Here is a 20,260-nt window from a genome sequence, read left to right as displayed (position 1 = left end):
AACAACAATAAATACATCTACATCAGTAATCTGGATTCAAAACATTTAATAAAGACACAGTACAGGCCTTCATTTAAATCCTGCCACCTGCTGGTAGAAAGGGGAAAAAGCTTGGTTCATTATGGTGGAAACCACATTAAATATTAACTTATTAAAAATATAGTGCTGACAGTAACAACTCTGCACACACAGTCATTTCTTAGGTTAACCTATATTAGCCTACCAACTGTACTGCACCAAACAATGTGCTTAAAAATCACTCTTGCCGTTTACATGAATAAATGCACAATATTAGAGTGTAATTATTAGAGTGTGTTTAGTCAGCTGCTGTTCCTAACGTATTTCTCTCGGTCCAGGTTTATTTATGTATTTATTTATTTTCATCTAACGTCACCCTGGTATAACGTTAGTGCTGCATAATGTTACAGATCTGACCGTCCTACAAGCTTGGCTTTTATTTTAAAATCTTTACTCTTACTACCTGTCTTTCTTTTCTGTCTGTCTTACAACGGAGAAATTAAAATAAGAATTTCAAAAAACAAAAGATGGATGTCTCGTTGGTTTTGTGGTTCAAATGAAAAAACAAACATACACCCCTCACATTTTTGTAAATATTTTATTATATTTCATGTCACAACACTAAAGAAAAAACACTTTGCTACAGTGTAAAGTAGTGAGTGTACAGCTTGTATAACAGTGTAAATTTGCTGTCCCCTCAAAATAACACATCACACAACCATTAATGTCTAAACCGCTGGGGGGAAGTGAGTACAACCCTAACTGATGGATGGAATTTTCAATTGACCACTAACTCAGAACGCTTTCCCACATGTTCCACAAGATAAAGCTTCTCACCTGTGTGGGTTCTCATATGTTTTTTAAAAGCTGAAGTGTCACTAAATCTTGTCCCGTAGGTCTCACATAGCTACAGCTTCTTACTAGTGGTTTTTCATATGGGTTTTATATGCTGAAGCATCACAGATTGTTTTACCGCAGGTCTTGCAAAGGTACGGCTTCTCACCTGTGTGGATTCTCATGTGCACTTTTAAGTAACTCCTCCAGCTAAAAGATTTCCCACATTTTTCACAAGAATACGGCTTCTCACCTGTGTGGATTCTCATGTGTAGTTTTAAGTAACAACTTCGGGTAAAAGAATTCCCACATGTTTTGCAAGAATACGGCTTCTCACCTGTGTGGGTTCTCATGTGTAGTTTTAAGTAACTCCTCCAGCTAAAAGAATTCCCACATATTTCACAAGAATACGGCTTCTCACCTGTGTGGGTTCTCATGTGTAATTTTAAGTAACAACTTCGGCTAAAAGATTTCCCACATGTTTTGCAAGAATACGGCTTCTCACCTGTGTGGGTTCTCATGTGGCGTTTCAACTCTCCGCTCCGGCTAAAAGATTTCCCACATGTTTTGCAAGAATACAGCTTCTCACCTGTGTGGGTTCTCAAGTGCGTCTCAAAAACGACTTGTTCTGGAAACCTTTTCCACATGTGTCACATGTGAAAGAGTTTTTACCTGTGTGAGGATCATGGAGAACCTCTGACATGGTAGACTTGTGTACATTGTTTCTGGGGCTTCTCTTGTTGTGATCTTGATTCTTTTGTTTTGGCTCTGGATCTCTAGTTGATCCTGAGTCTTCATGCTCGCCTCCTTTCTGATCTTGGCTCTCAGCTACAGGACAGCTGTGAGAGAGGAGCTGGTGGTCACTTTTCAGTTCTGCTTCACTGTGGTCACTTTCCTCATGAGTAGAACTCAACATAAAGGTGTCAGTCTCCTGCTTCACTACAAGCTGCTCTCCCTCCTGACTGGTCCAGAATTCCTCCTGTTCCTCTTTAACCTGTGGAGGCTGTGGGTCCTCCTGGTCCAGACCAGCCAGAACCTCCTCCTCCTTACAGACATGTTGCTGTGGGAGCTCTGGGGGCACAGAGAACAAAAGGAACAGGCTCACGTTACTACTCTGATGGCAAAGAAAGAAAATGCAGACACGAAAGCAGTATATATTTAAATACACAAAATCCATACTGGTATTCACATAAACCTCCGTAACTGCTGTGTAACTTATATAATGAATGTTTCCTCACCTATCCTGTGTAACTTTATTTCGGGTTTCCAAACGATATCCAGCAGTCTGCGCTGACGATCGATCTCTTTCTCGTACTCGACGATAGTGTTTTTAAAAACTCTGAATATTTCTTCAGCAGCAGCAGTTAGTCGCTCGCTGACAAACTCTCTGAAACTCTCAACTGAACTCATTGTTGCTGAACTACAAATTAAATAATTAGCGACGCTACAGTAACTTCCAGCGAATTCAAAAGTTGCGACCAACGCCGGAGCTTATATTGGTTCACTTCCATCGGATGTCACACTATTAAGTTCCGACAGCAGAAGTGCGGGAGCTTTTCGTTCCGCTTTCAAATGATAACCTGAAATTCAAAACTTGTGTTTATTATCAGCAGTGATGGACGAAGTACACAAATCCCGCACTTGAGTACCCTGCAAAATATTATCACACTAAAAATAGAAGCTTCAATTTAAATTTCTACTTGAGTCAAAGTAAAAAAGTACTGCTTTTAAAAATAGGTATCAAAAATATAAAGTATTATGGTTTTCAGTGGTTGCTGACATGACAAACAAAATTTAAAAACGAACAAAATAGTCAATTAAAGTTCTGTTAATCGCCTAATTATTCAGCTCCTACTTGTAGAATTTGTTGTTTTTTTAGTTTAATTTATACATTTACATTTATTAATTTAGCTGATGCTTTTATCCAAAGCGACTTATAACTTTGCAGATAATAATTTTGCACAAAAAAAGCAGTTGTGACTGCATGAAGCTTTCATTCACATGTTTTTGAGTAAGAATAGTAAGAACCAAAAGAGTTTTTGGTGAAGAATTAAAATACTGTTTACATGTTTAACAATTATTTTATTGCAAAACTGATGGTATTTCCTGTTTGTTTCCTGTCAGTCAAACTGTTTCTAAAGCAGCCTGCCAGTCTTTTGAAGTGATTGCACACCATAAATACTGACAAAAACTACAAAACGCAAATTGAAAAATGAACATATATGACAATTAGCCGTCCACATACCACTATCAGTGTGTGAAACAAAGATCTCAAAGATGTAGAAGACTGATTGCTCTAAGAAATGCTTTTGCTCAAATATAAAGATATAGAGAAAGACTCACCTGTTGAAGAACTGTGAGGTTATCCATCTTTTTACTGAACTGGAGCTGTATGTTTGTAAGAATATTGCTTCTCATCTGTGTGGATGCTCTTAAACATGGTAGAGTTATGTACATTTATAGTGTGACTATTGATTTTGTGAGGTACTTAAATGGAACGACATTAACAGACAATGAATTAACTTGTGTAGTGAACCAACCATTGGACACTTAATTATTTTATGCCAAACGGAAGAACACAGCACCTCCCCTTTGTCTTCCCCTAAGAAGGGGGGTGGGGTAGAGGCTTTGTTATCACCCCTCAAGCAGACGGCCTGACTCCAAGCTGAAACACCTTAAAGGAGGTGGGGGTGAAAGGTCTGCCACATCAAAAGCCTTGTTTCCATTCTGAGTGCTGGTTGGGAAGCTTCAACCATAAAACCCACCATCTCCGGTGAAGTTGAGATTACTGACTCTACTCATGACTGTTAAAATGACAATATTAACCTTGTCCAGAGACTAACCTCACTCTAAACCAGGCTGTGAGGACCTCAGCGGCCGTAAACTAAAGGCATAAACTGAGACTCTCATACACATGACAAACAATGCCTCTCTCTCTTGTGGGTCAGGAGCTAGAGTGGGCGTACCTTAAAAGTGCTTTGAGTGGTCGAAAAGACTAGAAAGGCGCTATACAATGACAGAGCATTTACTTTATTCGCGCTGATAACATTCCCAGATGCCAGGAAAAGGAGGACACAGCCCAAAAAATTAAATCTTGTGAACATGATGCCTTATAAGCTGTCTTGTATTACTTTGTTTGAAGTAAATAATCTTTGTTAAGTTAGTTAGTGGCCCTCACCTCTTCAATTTCAAGTAGTTTATTAACATGTTCTTTTTTAGAAACTATGTTGAAAAGCTAAAAGAGTCATAAGGAAAGTTGATTTGCAGAGCTCTTAATTTCATTCCCTTGTGCTCGTTTACATTCCTGCCTGTTATATTTTTTTATACCAATGCCGTGCTTTAACGCCTTCTTATACATTTTCTGTTAAGAACATATTATCCTGTTACCTAATTCATTTTCCCAGCTCCTGGGCCAAGAATTAACTATAAATTTAAACAGAGTTGTTTTCAGGTCCTTTCGTGAAACCAGTGTCCCCCAGAGGACAAAAGAGGTATTACATGCCATTGTTCTTAAACTTTCTCCTTTGTATCCTGTATCTTTCACTGTTTGTGTTTTAGTGTTTCAAATACTTAGTTATATATTTTCTCAGCAGGAATGTTTAATAATCGGTATTATCCTGGAAATATTTAGTTAAGCTGTTCTTTCATCTGTTCTATGATCCCTATTCTAATCGTTACAGACAATTAACAATAGTTTTTCCTTTCCTTTTATGAAATGCTTGAAAGTAAGAAATGTGTAACTATTTATGGTATTTAAGAAAATAGTTGATATTGTGGAAAGATGTTTGAAAAAAACATGCAAACAGACTTTAAGACATCAGAATCAGAAGGAGCTGATCTGTATCAACCTTAACTGTCTGTACTTCTGTGTGTATATTGTGAAGGCTGCTACCGCTCCATCTCTCCCTCACCCCCAACCTGTAGAGGCAGATGGCCACCCGCCCTGAGCCATGGTTCTGCTCGAGGTTTCTGCCTCTTAAAAGCAAATTTTTCCTTGCCTGTGTCGCCTAGTGCTTGCTCGTTTATGGGAATTGTTGGATTTCTGTTATACTATCAGAGTTTGGTCTAGACCTGCTCTTTTATGAAAAGCGCAGTTGTTATGATTTGGTGCTTTATAAATAAAATTGAATTGAACTGAATTATTATAAGTTTTTGGTCCTGTGCTGTGCTGATCCAGTAACGAGCTCGGTGCCTTGGGATCTGCCGAGGAACAACGCTGATCCATCTCAGACTTCTCTTTAAATTTTCTCTCTTCATGTCGCTTTTGGGTGTAATTGTGTGTGTTGATGTTTGTACTTGTGTGTCTGTGGGGGTTAGTGTATGTCCATGTTTGGTCCTTCCACTTCTCCTTTTCTGTCCCTGTCTCTGCTGCTAACTCATAGTATTGACGTCTTCACCCAAACGCAACCTTTTGCATAATGATTAACCTTTACCCTTATGTTCCTTACCTTGACACGAGTGTCAGGTAATATGGGGGAAAACAGTTTAATGTGACATGAGGTTTTGGTCCTAATAGACCCTCGGCCACAATCCTTCCTGCTTTCCTCAGAGTCCTGGAGGAGTACCCATCATGGAGGGATGGAAGTTTGCAGCCAATCGCCTTCTCTGCGGAGTGGGTGATGGTGTCCAGGAAGCAGAATGACTCCAAAGTGTCGACTGTGGAGTCGCACAGGGTGATGGGGGAGGGTGGGGCTGGACATCTTCCTTGAAATCCACTGCCATCTCCACTGTCTTCAGAGTGTTTAGCTCCAGATGGTTCTGGTTGCAACAGGACACCAGATGGTCAATCTCGCACCTGTGTTGAGCCCAATGGGGGTGGTGACACCCACAAACTTCAGAAACATGACGGACTGGTGACAGGAGGTGCAGCTTCCAGCGGTTTGTGTACAGGTAGAAGAGCAGAGGAGAAAGAACACAGCCTTGAGTTGAACCATTACAGACACTCAGAGCCATGTTTTCCCATCTTCACGAGCTGCTTCAGGAAGTCTGTGATCCACCTGCCAATGGACTCAGGCACGCTCACCTGGTAGAGCTTGTCCTGCGGCAGAGCCGGGATGATGGTGTTGAAAGCAGAACTGAAATCCACAACCAGGATCCTGGCAGAGGTTCATGAAGGGTCCAGCTGTAGTGAGGGGCCATGTTTATTGCATCATCAATTTTTTTTTAAACAGAGGAGGAACAAATCGGGTTATAAAAATACCCGTGTCCGTGTGGACCAGGCCTAAGTCTGAAAGCTTTCCCACGCTGCATGTTCTCTTATTGTCCATTGTTTCATTTGTTATTGAAGAGTTATTGTTGCTGTTGTTCTGAGCATTTTTAACAAAAGCTTTCAAAAAGTGATGGAGACATTCTGATTCTGACATGTCCCCAGTGAAAATGACACCTATCTTTCAATATCTTTAAATGTCCCGCCCCATCCAGGCTGTGATTACTCGGTTCACAAGTGACACTGACGAGCTACATTCAGCATGCCGCTGCTTGAAAGGCACCCCAGCTTCTCTTCTCCCTCGTCTCTCCCCGCCGACAGAGTTTAGCAGGCAGGTGAGAACTGGAACAGGTGAGCGTCACGTAGCACCCAGAGAACCTGATATGGAGAGGGCACAGGAGAGAGGACCGGCAGCTTGGGAAAATGTCCTGGTACGCCAAAGAGAAAAATGTTGAGGTGCCGATACTGCGTACCTGCGCTTACTGGCCCACATCAAGCCAGTGATCGCTGGTTCTAAAGTCTTTCCCACATGTTGCATTGTCCAAAAAAAGTAACTAAAAACCCTAGGTACTGCTGCTTACTGCATTATATTCTGTTATATTTTTTATATGAAATGTCACCTGCCAGCTGAATTTTTTGTTTCCCTTTACATTAAAAAGTCATATCTACTATAAATTGGATCAGAAAATGTCTCCAGAATACAGGAAATTAAGTGTTTAATGTTCCTAAACGCAACGTGTCGTTGGAGCACAGGGCTGGTTGCTGATAATGAGCCTCTGCCATTACAAAACAGCCTTTTGCAGCTACAATAGTCACTTACAACATTAATAATGTCTACACTGCATTTCTGATCAATTTGATGTATTTGTAATTGAAAAAAACTGTTTTTCTTTTGAAAACAAGGAAGTTTCTCAGACCCTAAACCTTTGAACAGTCGTGTGTGTGTGTGTGTGTGTGTGTATATATATATATATATAGGATCTCACAAAAGTGAGCACACCCCTCACATATTTGTAAATATTTTATTATATTTCATGTGACAACACTAAAGAAATGACACTTTGCTACAGTGTAAAGTAATGAGTGTACAACTTGTATAACAATGTAAATTTGCTGTCCCCTCAAAATAACACATCACACAGCCATTAATGTCTAAACCGCTGGGGGGGAAGTGAGTACAACCCTAACTGATGGATGGAATTTTCAATTGACCACTAACTCTGAACGCTTTCCCACATGTTCCACAAGAATACGGCTTCTCACCTGTGTGGGTTCTCATATGTTTTTTAAAAGCTGAAGTGTCACTGAATCTTGTCCTGCAGGTCTCACAAAGTTACAGCTTCTCACCAGTGTGGGTTTTCATATGGACTTTCAAGATATTCCACCAGCTAAAAGATTCCCCACATGTTTTGCAAGAATATGGCTTCTCACCCGTATGGGTTCTCATATGGTTTTTAAATGTTGAAGCGACACGGAATCTTTTACCACAGATATTGCAAAGGTACGGCTTTTCACCTGTGTGGGTTCTCCTATGTGTTCTTAATGTTGAAGTGTCACTGAATCTTATCCCACAGATATTGCAAAGGTACGGCTTTTCACCTGTGTGGGTTCTCCTATGTTTTTTTAATGTTGAACTGTCCTTGAATCTTTTATCACAGATATTGCAAAGGTACGGCTTCTCACCTGTGTGGATTCTCATGTGGACTTTTAAGGCACCACTCTGGCAAAATGATTTCCCACATGTGTTGCAAGAATACGGCTTCTCACCTGTGTGAATTCTCAGGTGTGTCTGAAAATCTGACTTGTACTGGAAACCTTTTCCACATGTGTCACATGTGAAAGAGTTTTTACCTGTGTGAGGATCATGGTGAACCTCTGACATGGTAGACTTGTGTACATTGTTTCTGGGGCTTCTGCTGTTGTGATCTTGATTCTTTTGTTTTGGCTCTGCATCTCTAGTTGATCCTGAGTCTTCATGCTCGCCTCCTTTCTGATCTTGGCTCTCAGCTACATGACAGCTGTGAGAGAGGAGCTGGTGGTCACTTTTCAGTTCTGCTTCACTGTGGTCACTTTCCTCATGAGCAGGACTCAACATAAAGGTGTCAGTCTCCTGCTTCACTACAAGCTGCTCTCCCTCCTGACTGGTCCAGAATTCCTCCTGTTCTTCTTTAACCTGTGGAGGCTGTGGGTCCTCCTGGTCCAGACCGGGGATCCTCTCCTGAATCCAGAGCTGCTGGTCAGCCAGAACCTCTTCCTCCTTACAGACATGTTGCTGTGGGTCCTCCTGGTCCAGACCGGGGATCCTCTCCTGAATCCAGAGCTGCTGGTCAGCCAGAACCTCCTCCTCCTTACAGACATGTTGCTGTGGGAGCTCTGGAGGGACAGAGAACAAAAGGAACAGGCTAACGTTTCTACTGTGAGCTCAGTAAAGTTGGAAATATGTTCACAAATTCAAACTTCTGGGGTCAATAATTCAGAAGAAAACACAAACGTAGCCTCTTTGCTATCATAGTTAAGTAGACAAGGTAATTTTCACAAAAATGATTCGTCCTACAAGCTGCACAAATAACATTTGTCTCTATGTGCAGCGGCTGTGAGACGAGTGTACATGTACAGTCTACAAAGTGCAATGACGAAAATAAATCATATTCAGTAACTTCACTCTTGTACAATGTAGTCACATTTTGTGTCACATCACACATTCATGATCTCCAGCTGCTTATACAACAACATTTCCACTAAAGAAAATTATAAAGGCAACACTTGAGTTAATCATGAGCTGAACTCAAAGATCTGAGACTTTCTCTATGTACACAAAAGACCTATTTCTCTCAAATATTGTTCACAAATCTGTCAAAATCTGTGTTAGTGAGCACTTCTCCTTTGCCGAGATAATCCATCCACCTCACAGGTGTGGCATATCAAGATGCTGATCAGACAGCATGGGTATTGCACAGGTGTGCCTTAAGCTGGCCACGATAAAAGGCCTTAGGCTGGCCACAATAAAAGGCCACTCCAAAATGTGCAGTTGCATCACACAGCACTCTCTATTGGTAATTAACAACAAGCCTCATCCGGGCAGAAATCGGAATTGTGGGTGAAATGTAAGAAACGTGAGTTGTCTTTTATAAAACTGCTGACAAATAAAGTCACACCAGACAGATACAGGAAAAGAGAGAGCGAGAGAGAGGGAGACAGGTGTAGGTGTGTGCCTGTGTGTCTGATGGGAAAAGCAAGGTGAGCAGATTACTGTATGTGATTAAACACAAAAATAAGTTGGAGAATTAAGCAGAACTTACGTGATATTTAAACAATTTTTGCTTTGTGTTGTTGGTCAAAAGAATAGTAGTAAGTCTTCCCTCTGTGTACACGTATCCTATACAAGTACAATTTTGGCTGTATTATTTGTGTTCCCTTCAAAAATTGCTCAAGTATATCTCAATATGAACATTTGGATGGTTTATTGACGTTTTGCAGTGTTTTGATCAGCAAAACAGTCACCTCCATGATCAGGGGCCTGTACTACAAAGCAGGATTAGAGCTTATTCAGGTAACTTCGGGGTTAATGCTGGGTTTTCAGTACAATGACGGTAGTTCACTTCTTACCAGTAACTTATGCTGAATGGCTAACCTGCTCCGGAGCAGGCTATGTTCCAGATAAGAGATCAACTCTATGAAAATGCCGCCTACTGATCACCATTTGTAGAAAATCCCACAGTGCTTTATGTTTGCTGCGGTGATACGGAGAAACTCTTGTAGGCTAAAGCGATATCATCCTACAGAAACTGATTATCCCTGTGAATCATCATGCAGCTAACGGTGTAGCCTACAAACTACATTCAGAAGCATATATCTAAAAGGACGATACGGAGATAAACAGAGTAATCGGAACGTATGTCCTGGTTAGCAGTCAATGGGCCTTCCTCATTTCCCAAACTCAGCGTGCCATCTTGAAAGACATCTCAATTCTTAAAATGCACATCGAGGAGGCTTGCTGGAGGATACATCGGCGTATCCTTTGCGAAAGTCTTTTCAGCCGCTGTGATCTTTACAAGAGGCGTGACAAGCAGCTGGACCAATCCATAGCCGGAGCAGGACTCTGCAGTGTTCCTATTTATGGATGTCTATCTGGGCTTCTAATTGTTGCACACGTCTGGTCTATGACCGACAGTCACTCCTGAACATTCGCACCTCTTTTATGGACTTTTATAAGCAGGATGTAGCGCACGTTTTTAATCAAACACACAGAAGCACCACTACGCATACATTGGAATGTATTCGCCAGTGGCCTCCTGTCACTTCACGGAGAAAACACAGAAGGAAACGCGGGAGTCGGGGTGGACGCATCATTAGATTGAAAGCTATTGAAAGACTCAGGATCGATCTAAATCCAAATCATATGTCGTGTTATGGCGGATATGTTGCCTGGCGACCGCGAGCGCTGGCTCATCGGTGGCTTCAATCTATCATTCCCCTGCAATCTTCTCCTGTCCATTTGGTTGGCTTACCTCGGGTTGGCCTATGTCATCGGCAAAACGGCGTGAATCCTGGAAATCTACGTTCTTTGAAGAAAGCCGGAGTTTTCCCCGATGTGATTCATCCGCCTAAAATGGCTCTGATCAACACTCGATCCTTGGTGAACAAAACCTTCCTGCTCAACGACTTCTCCTCTCATAGTTTGGATTTTATGTTCATCACTGAATCCTGGACTAAGGTTGGTGATCTAACCCCTTTTTCGGAGCTAGTTCCAACTGACTGTACCTTTTTTAACTCCCCCCGTCCGAACAGACGAGGGGGGGGGGTCGTGACTGTTTTTAAAAACTCATTCTCTGTGCAATGCCGGCCGGTTCCTGTCAGTGCATTTTCTAGTTTTGAAGCTCAGCTACTTCATTTAGACTGAAATGGCCCTATTTTATTAGGGGTGATTTACCGTCCTCCACACTCACTCCAGGACTTCATTCAGCAATTTACAGAATTCATTGGTAATATCAACACAACCTATGACCGTTTTCTATTGGTGGGTGATTTTAATATCCACGTTTGTTGTCAATCTAACACCCTGTCAAAGGATTTCCTCAGCCTGATTGAATCTTTTAATCTAGTCCAGTGGATAAATGATTCCACTCACATTCAGGGTCACATTTTGGACCTTGTTCTTTCATATGGGATGGTAATCAGTGATGTTGTATATCTGATTTTATCCTTTGACCATAAGCCAATATTATTTTCTACATCTTTCCTTGCATTTCTCATCCCACTAGTGCAGATGTAAGACTGTTTAGGTCCTACTCTCCTCATTTTGGCTCAAATTTTAACGAGCACTTTATGAATTCCTCCTCACATTTGCTTCTGGACTCACCACTATTGGACTTAGATGCCGACCAGCACTCGGTCTGTTATACTCTACTTGGCTAAATGCCCTAAACGAATCTGCTCCGCTTAAGCCCTTCAAACCTAAACCGAAATCTGAACCATGGCTCAACGTGGATATTCGGCGACTAAGACAAGCTAGCAGAAAGGCTGAGCGCAAATGGAAGAAGGACAAGCTACACATTTCACTTCAGTTATTTAAAGTCAGTCTGTCGACCTACCAGAATGCTGTAAAGTCGGCAAAAGCTACGTACTTCTCTGACATGATTATGGCAAACCACTTTAGACCAAAGGTTTTATTTTCTGTTATAAACTTGGTTTTAAATCCTCCGTAAATACAATGTATGGTGCTTCGGATGAGCTATGTGAAAGTTTCTTGAGATTTTTATTGACAAAATATCTAATTGAGATGCAATGCCAGCCGCTACCACATGGAACACTCTAGTAGTTGATGAATTCTTTACCTGGGATGCCTTTGAGCCAATCACCCTGAACCTACTCAAAGAAATTATCGCCAAGATGAAACCTTCGTACTGCTCTCTTGACATCATCTCTCCTAAGTTTCTTAAATTAATTGTTGATTCAGTAGGGCCAGGATTGGTTCTTTGTTAATAAGTGCCTCCTTACCGGCTCCATCCCTGCTGCCCTTAAGGAGGCCACTGTCACTCCGCTACTCAAGAAGCCTTCACTGGCCGTGTTAAATAACTTCCGTCCTATCTCTGTATTGCCTCTGTTTCGAAGGGGTTAGAAAAAGTTGTTTTTGACCAACTCCAGCTCTTTCTAAAATGCAATGATATTTCTGAAAAATTTCAATCTGGTTTTGAATCTGCCCTGTTGAGAGTTTTAAATGACATCTATCGTTCCACGGACACTGGTGACTCTGTGGCTCTTGTTCTTCTGGATCTATCAGCAGCTTTTGATACGATCGACCACTCTATCCTGATATCCAGACTAGAGTATGATGTGGGGCTAAAAGTATCGTCCTCCAGTGGTTCCAGTCTTATCTCTCGGGTCGTACTTTCAGAGTAAAGTTAGGAAATTGCTCCTCTTCTGTTGCGCATCTAACCTGTGGCCTTCCTCAAGGATCTATCTTAGCGCCTTCTCTTTTCTCCCTATACATGTTACCACTGGGCACCATTCTAAGAAGACATGGGGTATCTTTTCACTGTTATGCAACGACACTCAAATGTACGTTCCACTCAAGTGAAATGATCCCTCTGCCCTTTCATCATTATTAGGTTGTCTAGATGAAGTAAAATTTTGGCTGGACCAAAATTTTTTTTTTAAATGAAAACAAAACAGAGATCATTGTTTTCGGGTCCACTGTTAATCCCCAGGCTGCCACCTTCGACCTAGGCAGACTATCGGCTTTTAGATCTTCAAGTGTACGGAACCTGGGCGTTCTACTGGATGAGTCTTTAAATTTTGATAAACAAAACTCCTCCGTAATAAGCTCTAGTTTTTATCAACTGCGTCTGTTGTCAAAAATCAAACCTTTTCTTAATCCTGAAACTCTTAAGGTGGCTGTTTATGCTTTTATCACCACACGTGTAGATTACTGCAATTCACTTTACTGCGGTATCTTGAAAACTCAAACTGCTCGTCTGCAATTGGTGCAAAATGCCGCCGCAAGATTCCTCTCAAATAGTCGGAAAAGTGACCATATCACCCCAATTCAACCCCTGTTATAACAAATCTCTATGCAACCAAGCACCGTGCTACCTATCCGAACTGCTTCAACCATATACTCCATCGAGAAGTCTGAGATCAGGTGAAAAGAATCTGTTATTAGTCCTCACTGCAGACTTAAAAGCAGAGGGGATCGAGCATTTTCTGTGGTTGGGCCTCGCCTGTGGAACAATTTGCCCACAGAAGTTAGGATAGCCCCTTCTGTGACCTCTTAAGTCACTTTTAAAAATGCACTTGTTTTCTTTGGCCTATAAATAAGGTTGTATATATATATATATATATATATATATATATATATATATATATATATATATATATTATATATTATATATATATATATATATTTTTTTTTTTTTTTTTTTGTTTTCTCTCCTTGGAGTATGATGCTGTTTTTTCTATCTATCTAAGTCTGATACTGGCATTTCTGTTTTTTATTGTTATTGTTGACGAGTCTGATACTGCTTTGGCTACTCCTGTTTAAAGCTGTTCTTAACTTTGCTGTACTTTTCTATGCTGTGCTGTTATGCATGGTATTATTGTCTTTTAATTCTGTAGTTCTGTAAAGCACTTTGGTCAGTCAGTGGCTGCTATAAAACGTGCTATATAAATAAAATGAACTTGAACTTCCGGTTATATTTATACGTGGATTAGTTAAGGCTATTAAAAAGAATCAAATGCGTGATCGAACTTTCTGCCCTTCACCGTTTATGTAGCGCCTCATTAAGCGCTGTTCTAACGCATTCCTCATTTCACTTTGATCACTGATGTTGTCACTATTGAATGTGATGCAGGATTGTATAAATTAACATTACATAGCGGCTGGATGAAGCGCCTCCCCAGTGACACTGTGCGCATTTACGCACGAGCCACAGCAACATAAATTAATAACAATAAATCTCCCAACAGGATCGGTCAGGATCTGGTGTTGATTCATGTTCTGTGTTGTTCTTCACATTCAAAAGGTCTAACGCCCAGTCCAGGTTCATACAGTGAAACTGTTTGGAGTAAAGCAGCCGTCCTCCTGATATCAACCCTGAGCTCCATCAGAGTCTAAACGTGGATTATAGAAGCTGAAAGTTTAATTCTGTTTCCTCTCTCTGTCCTGTTAAGTTTATTACTGCAGGGTTTTTCTGTTTTGTCCCAGGATATTTGCTGTGACCTTACTGCACGGAAGGAAATGTTGATTTTGACCGACAGCAGCCTCTCTAATCAGCAAAGGAAATCGTTAAAGAAAACACTCATCAATGTAACACACAAGAAAGAAATCACCTGGAAAGCTACAGGGACCGGTGGAGGTGGGGTAAAACATCCATGCAGATGCTAGTCTCTAAATCTGAAAAAATAATTAGCTGGTGGGGGGCAGGTGCATGATTTATGCGTATAGGCGTATATATAAGTTCCGTTAATGTCCGAGCCGATCCGTGCATACACCAATTCAGCTGCTATAATCGTGACAAAACAGCTGCTGAAGTCAAATTATTAGGCTGTAATTTCAACCAGAGCGTTCAGACCTGATCTGTTTCATGTTTTAATAACAGTGCACATGTAGTCTGCATGTTATTCTAACAGTAGAGTCCTGTGATGACAGCTGTAATTGGGGCTCTATGAGATAAATGTTACTGTGTCACTTTGTAAAGGGACCGAAGATGAAACGCTCACATCATCAGGCTGAGGGCTGAAATCATCTCCGGTTTACAGACAAAAGGCGCACCGCAAAAAAAAAAAGTGGTTGGCCTAGTCTGCTGTGTGGCCTGGTGAATGATCAGGCTGCTGTAATCTGACTGTTTTAAACAGAACCTCCAGATGTTTCTACATGTTATAATGTTAACAGACATGTTTCTGGATTGTGAAGAAATGATCTGTAGCCTTTAGTGCCAAAAAAGGCAGGACATCTCCCTATCTGAGGGGTGCCCCCCCACCAAAAAAAACCCATCAAATAATATAAAGTGTTACGTCCCACCCTTTGGTGGCAACATGGGACGAACAACATCCCAACACTGACCCAAACTCAACACAAATAAACACCTTTAAAACAACCAAATCAAGGGAATTTATTAACATAACTAGACAATAAATTAAGAACACCAAAAACACAACACAAAATGCCCCAGCTGGGAAGCAGCAAGGCTAGCAGTACCAAATCAAGAAGGGTCCCCTCCTGACACTTGCACAGCAGCTTTTAAAGCCCGCCTTCAAAGGCCAGGTGGACCTTATTCGGTAATTAGCTGGAGCACTCCCAGAACAGAAAGACAGAAAACATGGACACAGCACAGGGAAATACATACAGCCGTAACACCCCCACCCTTAAAACAAAGAATAACTTTGTTGTCACACAATCACATGTACAACATCAACATGGACCAAATATAGCTCACAAGCGTTCACTGACAAGTTATTCTTAGGAATGCACTGGACCAAACTGAGGTATGACTTACCAAGGCTGTATGTTTAGGTAAACCCAAGTAAATTTACAAAAATAAATCCATAAGACAACACCTCACAGGTGCACTAATCCAGGTTTGCACTCAAGTAGGCACATACAATGTTGCTGAGAGCACCCACATGGCAACTCTTCAAGCCTCATATGCAGCAAACTCTAGACAATTAAGATCAACCAAATTGGTATTACTGCAGCTTACTAAAGAAAAAAGTGAACGTGGGTCAAATGTGGAACATACCTAATCCCACATGCAAGGGATAACTAAGTTGGCACTGGATTTAAGAACAGCAACCACACTTGTAGCCAAATCAGCAGGTGCCACTTCCACAAATTGGCCACTATCGTGAGGTGAAAAGACCACAAAACCAGACACAAGTTACTGCATTTACCTACACCCCTGTAACACTGGTGACCCACACAAAAGTGGAGCACAACAGCCACACACCAAAAGGGTCAACACAAGTAGACCAACTACAAGGTAGCTGCCATACACAAACAGCAATACACCACGACCCAACAAAAGTGAACTGTCGCAACACAATATGGGCACCATGTGGTCATCAACCACCTACACTGGTTACTCGAGGATTTAGGAAACCAGCAACACAACCGAACCTGACGAACTGGGAGTGTACCCCCACCACTTTAAATCCAAAGGTCTGGTGTTGGCACATCCCAAGCGCACAAAAAACTAAAATTAATGTTCTGTAACTAAATACACAACCGCAATAACACACAAGTGACCACACCAGAAGGTGGACTGCAACAACCACAACACAAAATGGTCACATTGTAGTAAACTACACACAAATGTTGCCAACTTACACCCAAGAAGCAACCGACGAGTGACCTACCAAATGTGGAGTACAGTTACCACTAAACAATGGGTCACGATCCACAAGTTATTGCAAACAAGAGTATTTCACAGCTGGAAGAAAAGTGACCAAACAAAGCAGTCATCTCAAACAAATAGCTAAAACTGTTGTGCATAGTGCTAGGTAAAACAAGCTGCATAGAGACACCCCAACCTACCTACCAAGATGGCTAAACTAATCTAGCTAGTCTTCAGTGGCTTGCCGAGCTCGAGGCGACTTTAAACGCTGAACTCAGTGCATCACTGAAGGCCACAGATGTAGCCATCTGCGATCCACTGAAGCGTGCCCCCACTCAGAATTGCCACCAAAATAAGAAAGGCAAAAAAACAAAGTGGCAAGTTCTTTAAACCTGCCCGGTGGCTACCTAGTTAGAGTGCTCAACAGCAAAAACTCCCAAGCTACTGAGTTACCCCAGTCAAAAGCACAACATGTAGCCACAACTTACAGATATTCTAACCAAAGAGACAACCACTACACTCAAGGCCATCAGATGCACATCGTTATCTCACCTCATGGTTGTTCTATCCCGGATGAGCCCCATTTTGTTACGTCCCACCCTTTGGTGGCAACATGGGACGAACAACATCCCAACACTGACCCAAACTCAACACAAATAAACACCTTTAAAACAACCAAATCAAGGGAATTTATTAACATAACTAGACAATAAATTAAGAACACCAAAAACACAACACAAAAATGCCCCAGCTGGGAAGCAGCAAGGCTAGCAGTACCAAATCAAGAAGGGTCCCCTCCTGACACTTGCACAGCAGCTTTTAAAGCCCGCCTTCAAAGGCCAGGTGGACCTTATTCGGTAATTAGCTGGAGCACTCCCAGAACAGAACTGAAAGACAGAAAACATGGACACAGCACAGGGAAATACATACAGCCGTAACAAAAGATATATACTTAAAACAATTGTGTAAATAGTACAACAATACAAATGTAAACAGGGCAATTATAGTGCTTTTTAAGTTTAGTAACATTTTGAGTTACCCCTCTCTTGCCTCACAGTGGTTTGGGCCACTGCCTGCTTTCCCCTTCACAGGAGTCTGGTGGCAGAAAACCAGTTCAAATCCTTCAGTAGTTTCTCCAGTAATGTTAAGCAGGCTGCAGGGCTGTTTTATGCAATTTAAACATTGGATGAACTGATTCTTTTGTCTTTAATACAGATGATGCTGAGTCATTCATAAATTAATCATGACAAAAAGTTGTCATGTGAAGTTGTCAAGTTGTCAAATGATTATTTTTCTATGAGCCCACTCTGTTATAAAAACATTACCTAGCTTATTTGGTAGCTTGTTTAACAGCTTGTTGGACTGGAACTCATCTTCTACAGCTACAGATGCGCAGATTGATCCGCTGGGGACTGAATATAGAATTTTCTGCCGGTGACATTGAATGTTAAAAACACGCTCCACGGCGCCGTGTTTCACGTGTGTGCACACAGGCTAAAACATGTCTTGTGTGTTTGGAAGTTATTCACGAGAGCGAAGAAGACGCAACGCTCACTACATCTGCAGAGAAACACAGAAAGAGACGCGGTGGATGTTATAAAGCATGGAGCAGGTAAAGACACAGGGACACAGCTGTTGGTGATTTTCCTTCCAGTGAAAATGTTATTTTATAATCAAGGTTTCATTATGACCATACAATTGAGACCAGTGAGAATAGCTCACATTCATACTGGTGCTGAAGGGGATCCTAATAAAAACAGATTTTTCCAATAAATAAAACAATGTTTGTGTATGCTGTCATTAATAGATCTTAGAAAGAACTAAAATCGGAAAAATTAGCATCGGCAGGTCAGACCTTTTAAAAAAAAAAAAATCAGTAACTGGAAACAGCCAGTGAAATATGTAATCTGTGCATCTCTTACTACAGCGATAATCCTGTGTGTGAACTGATATTAGGCTGATACCGTAGATCTACTGTTGTGTTGGGTTTTGCGCATTTTGATGTGAAGTGGCAGATCAGTTGGCTTGCTTCCGTTAAATCTGATTTATACCGTAAAACGTTGAATAATAGCCCGGGCTTTTATTTGCTAAAAATCACTTAATTGACACTGCCTTCAATTTGGACAGGCGTCCATATGGAACAGGACTTTAATTCTTTTTGTAAAAAACTGAAACTACTATGAAACAGTTTATTTATTTCAAACAGAATAATACTTATGCGCTTTTATTTTGAAGGTCGCAACCTCACGACAACAACATGGTGAGAGAAATCAGCTGACAGAGAGCGATGGATTCACATGACAGGATTCACAACTTGGATAAATTTTTATGAAAACCTGTTTTGATGGTTGGACCCATACAGACTAAAGTAAGATAAATAATCAAGGAACGGACACATTCTGGCTTAACGAGCCGTCAAAGTTAACGTGAGTCAGCAGGATGTGCAGAACGATGTGCAGCATGTCCATATTGACATATTGATCATACCTTTAAACATTAATAGCCTATTTATATTAACGATCTACGCAGCTTAAAAGCAGCTAAAGCGGCGACCCCGCAGGGTTTAAGAGGTTTTATACATCCAAAGAACTTCTATAAAAACCAGTTTAATTAAAGCAGGCGTTTATTTGTTAAAATATGTCCCCACACCAGGCCAGTAAAGGAGGCAGGCGGCTGTTTGGGACTCGGCTATTAATTGAAGTTTTACGGTATATACATCCTCTATCCCAGAAGAACCCTAAATTAGAATGTATCCTAGAGGACGCAAGTTATTTAGGATCATATGGCCACGTGGTTAACCTATGAACTTAAGTCATATTTAAACAACTATTGCTTTGTGTTGTTGGCCAGAAAAATAGTAGTGAGACTTCTCTCTGTGTACACGTATCCTATAGGCCTACAAGTACAATTCTGGTGGTATTTTTCGGGTCCCCCCCAAAAATTGCTCTTGTGAAAATATAAATTTTTTATTGTCCCCCCCCCCCTACTGTGAGATAAGATTTACGCCCATGAATCAAGCCACCACTCAAACTGTCACACCGGCCCTGTGTTTAATATACTACTCCTCTGTTTTGTGTAACTATATAATGAATGTTTCCTCACCTATCCTGTGTAACTAATAATGAATGTTTCCTCACCTATCCTGTGTAACTAATATAATGAATGTTTCCTCACCTATCCTGTGTAACTTTATTTCGGGTTTCCAAACGATATCCAGCAGTCTGCGCTGACGATCGATCTCTTTCTCGTACTCGACGATAGTGTTTTTAAAAACTCTGAATATTTCTTCAGCAGCAGCAGTTAGTCGCTCGCTGACAAACTCTCTCAAACTCTCAACTGAACTCATTGTTGCTGAACTACAAATTAAATAATTAGCGGCGCTACAGTAACTTCCAGTGAACTCAAAAGTTGCGACCAACGCCGACGTCACACTATTAAGTTCCGACAGCAGAAGTGCGGGAGCTTTTCGTTCCGCTTTCAAATGATAACCTGAAATTCAAAACTTGTGTTTATTATCAGCAGCGATGGACGAAGTACACAAATCCCGCACTTGAGTACCCTGCAAAATATTATCACACTAAAAATAGAAGCTTCAATTAAAATTTTTACTTGAGTCGAAGTTCAGAAAGTACCTGCTTTTAAAACGGCCATGTAAGTAGGCTATTAAAAGTAAAAGTAGTTATTCTTTTCAGTGGTTGCTGACATGACAAACAAAATTAAAACTTTTAAATTTCCTACTTGTAAAAATTGTTGGGGAGTTTAATTTATAACAAATCGTATTTTTTAAACTCTCCATATGTTTGTGTGTAAAAGTCTTAATTTTGTTAAGTAACTATTAACTGAAGCTATCAGATAAATGTAGTGAAGTAAA

The 20,260-nt window shown here is 40.9% G+C and overlaps 1 protein-coding gene across 1 annotated transcript; it reads right to left on the bottom strand.

The window, feature by feature from the left end:
* Positions 1–1,305: 1,305 nt before the first annotated feature.
* Positions 1,306–19,814, bottom strand: LOC119899829 (golgin subfamily A member 6-like protein 6). The gene is made up of 3 exons (XM_038714617.1): positions 19,564–19,814; positions 7,910–8,431; positions 1,306–1,923 (listed from the first exon to the last, which is right to left on the bottom strand). Exons 1-3 carry the CDS (start codon positions 19,733–19,735, stop codon positions 1,454–1,456), a joined length of 1,164 nt encoding a protein of 387 aa, XP_038570545.1. The 5' UTR covers positions 19,736–19,814; the 3' UTR covers positions 1,306–1,453.
* Between the last annotated feature and the right edge of the window lie 446 nt (positions 19,815–20,260).

This window comes from Micropterus salmoides, unplaced genomic scaffold, assembly GCF_014851395.1.
Source record: "Micropterus salmoides isolate LMB-PRFRI ecotype aquatic unplaced genomic scaffold, ASM1485139v1 Ms_hic_scaffold_12, whole genome shotgun sequence".
NCBI classification, from domain to species: domain Eukaryota; kingdom Metazoa; phylum Chordata; class Actinopteri; order Centrarchiformes; family Centrarchidae; genus Micropterus; species Micropterus salmoides.
The sequence above is the reverse complement of the archived record's forward strand: the minus strand, read 5'-3'. Positions and strand labels throughout refer to the sequence as shown.

Coding starts and splice junctions, on each gene's coding strand:
- LOC119899829 (XM_038714617.1), bottom strand. CDS start 19,735: ATGAGTTCAGTTGAGAGTTTGAGAGAGTTTGTCAGCGAGCGACTAACT. Junction 8,432..19,563: donor AATAAAGTTACACAGGATAG/GTGAGGAAACAT, acceptor CTGTCCCTCCAG/AGCTCCCACAGCAACATGTC. Junction 1,924..7,909: donor TCACCATGATCCTCACACAG/GTAAAAACTCTT, acceptor CTGTGCCCCCAG/AGCTCCCACAGCAACATGTC.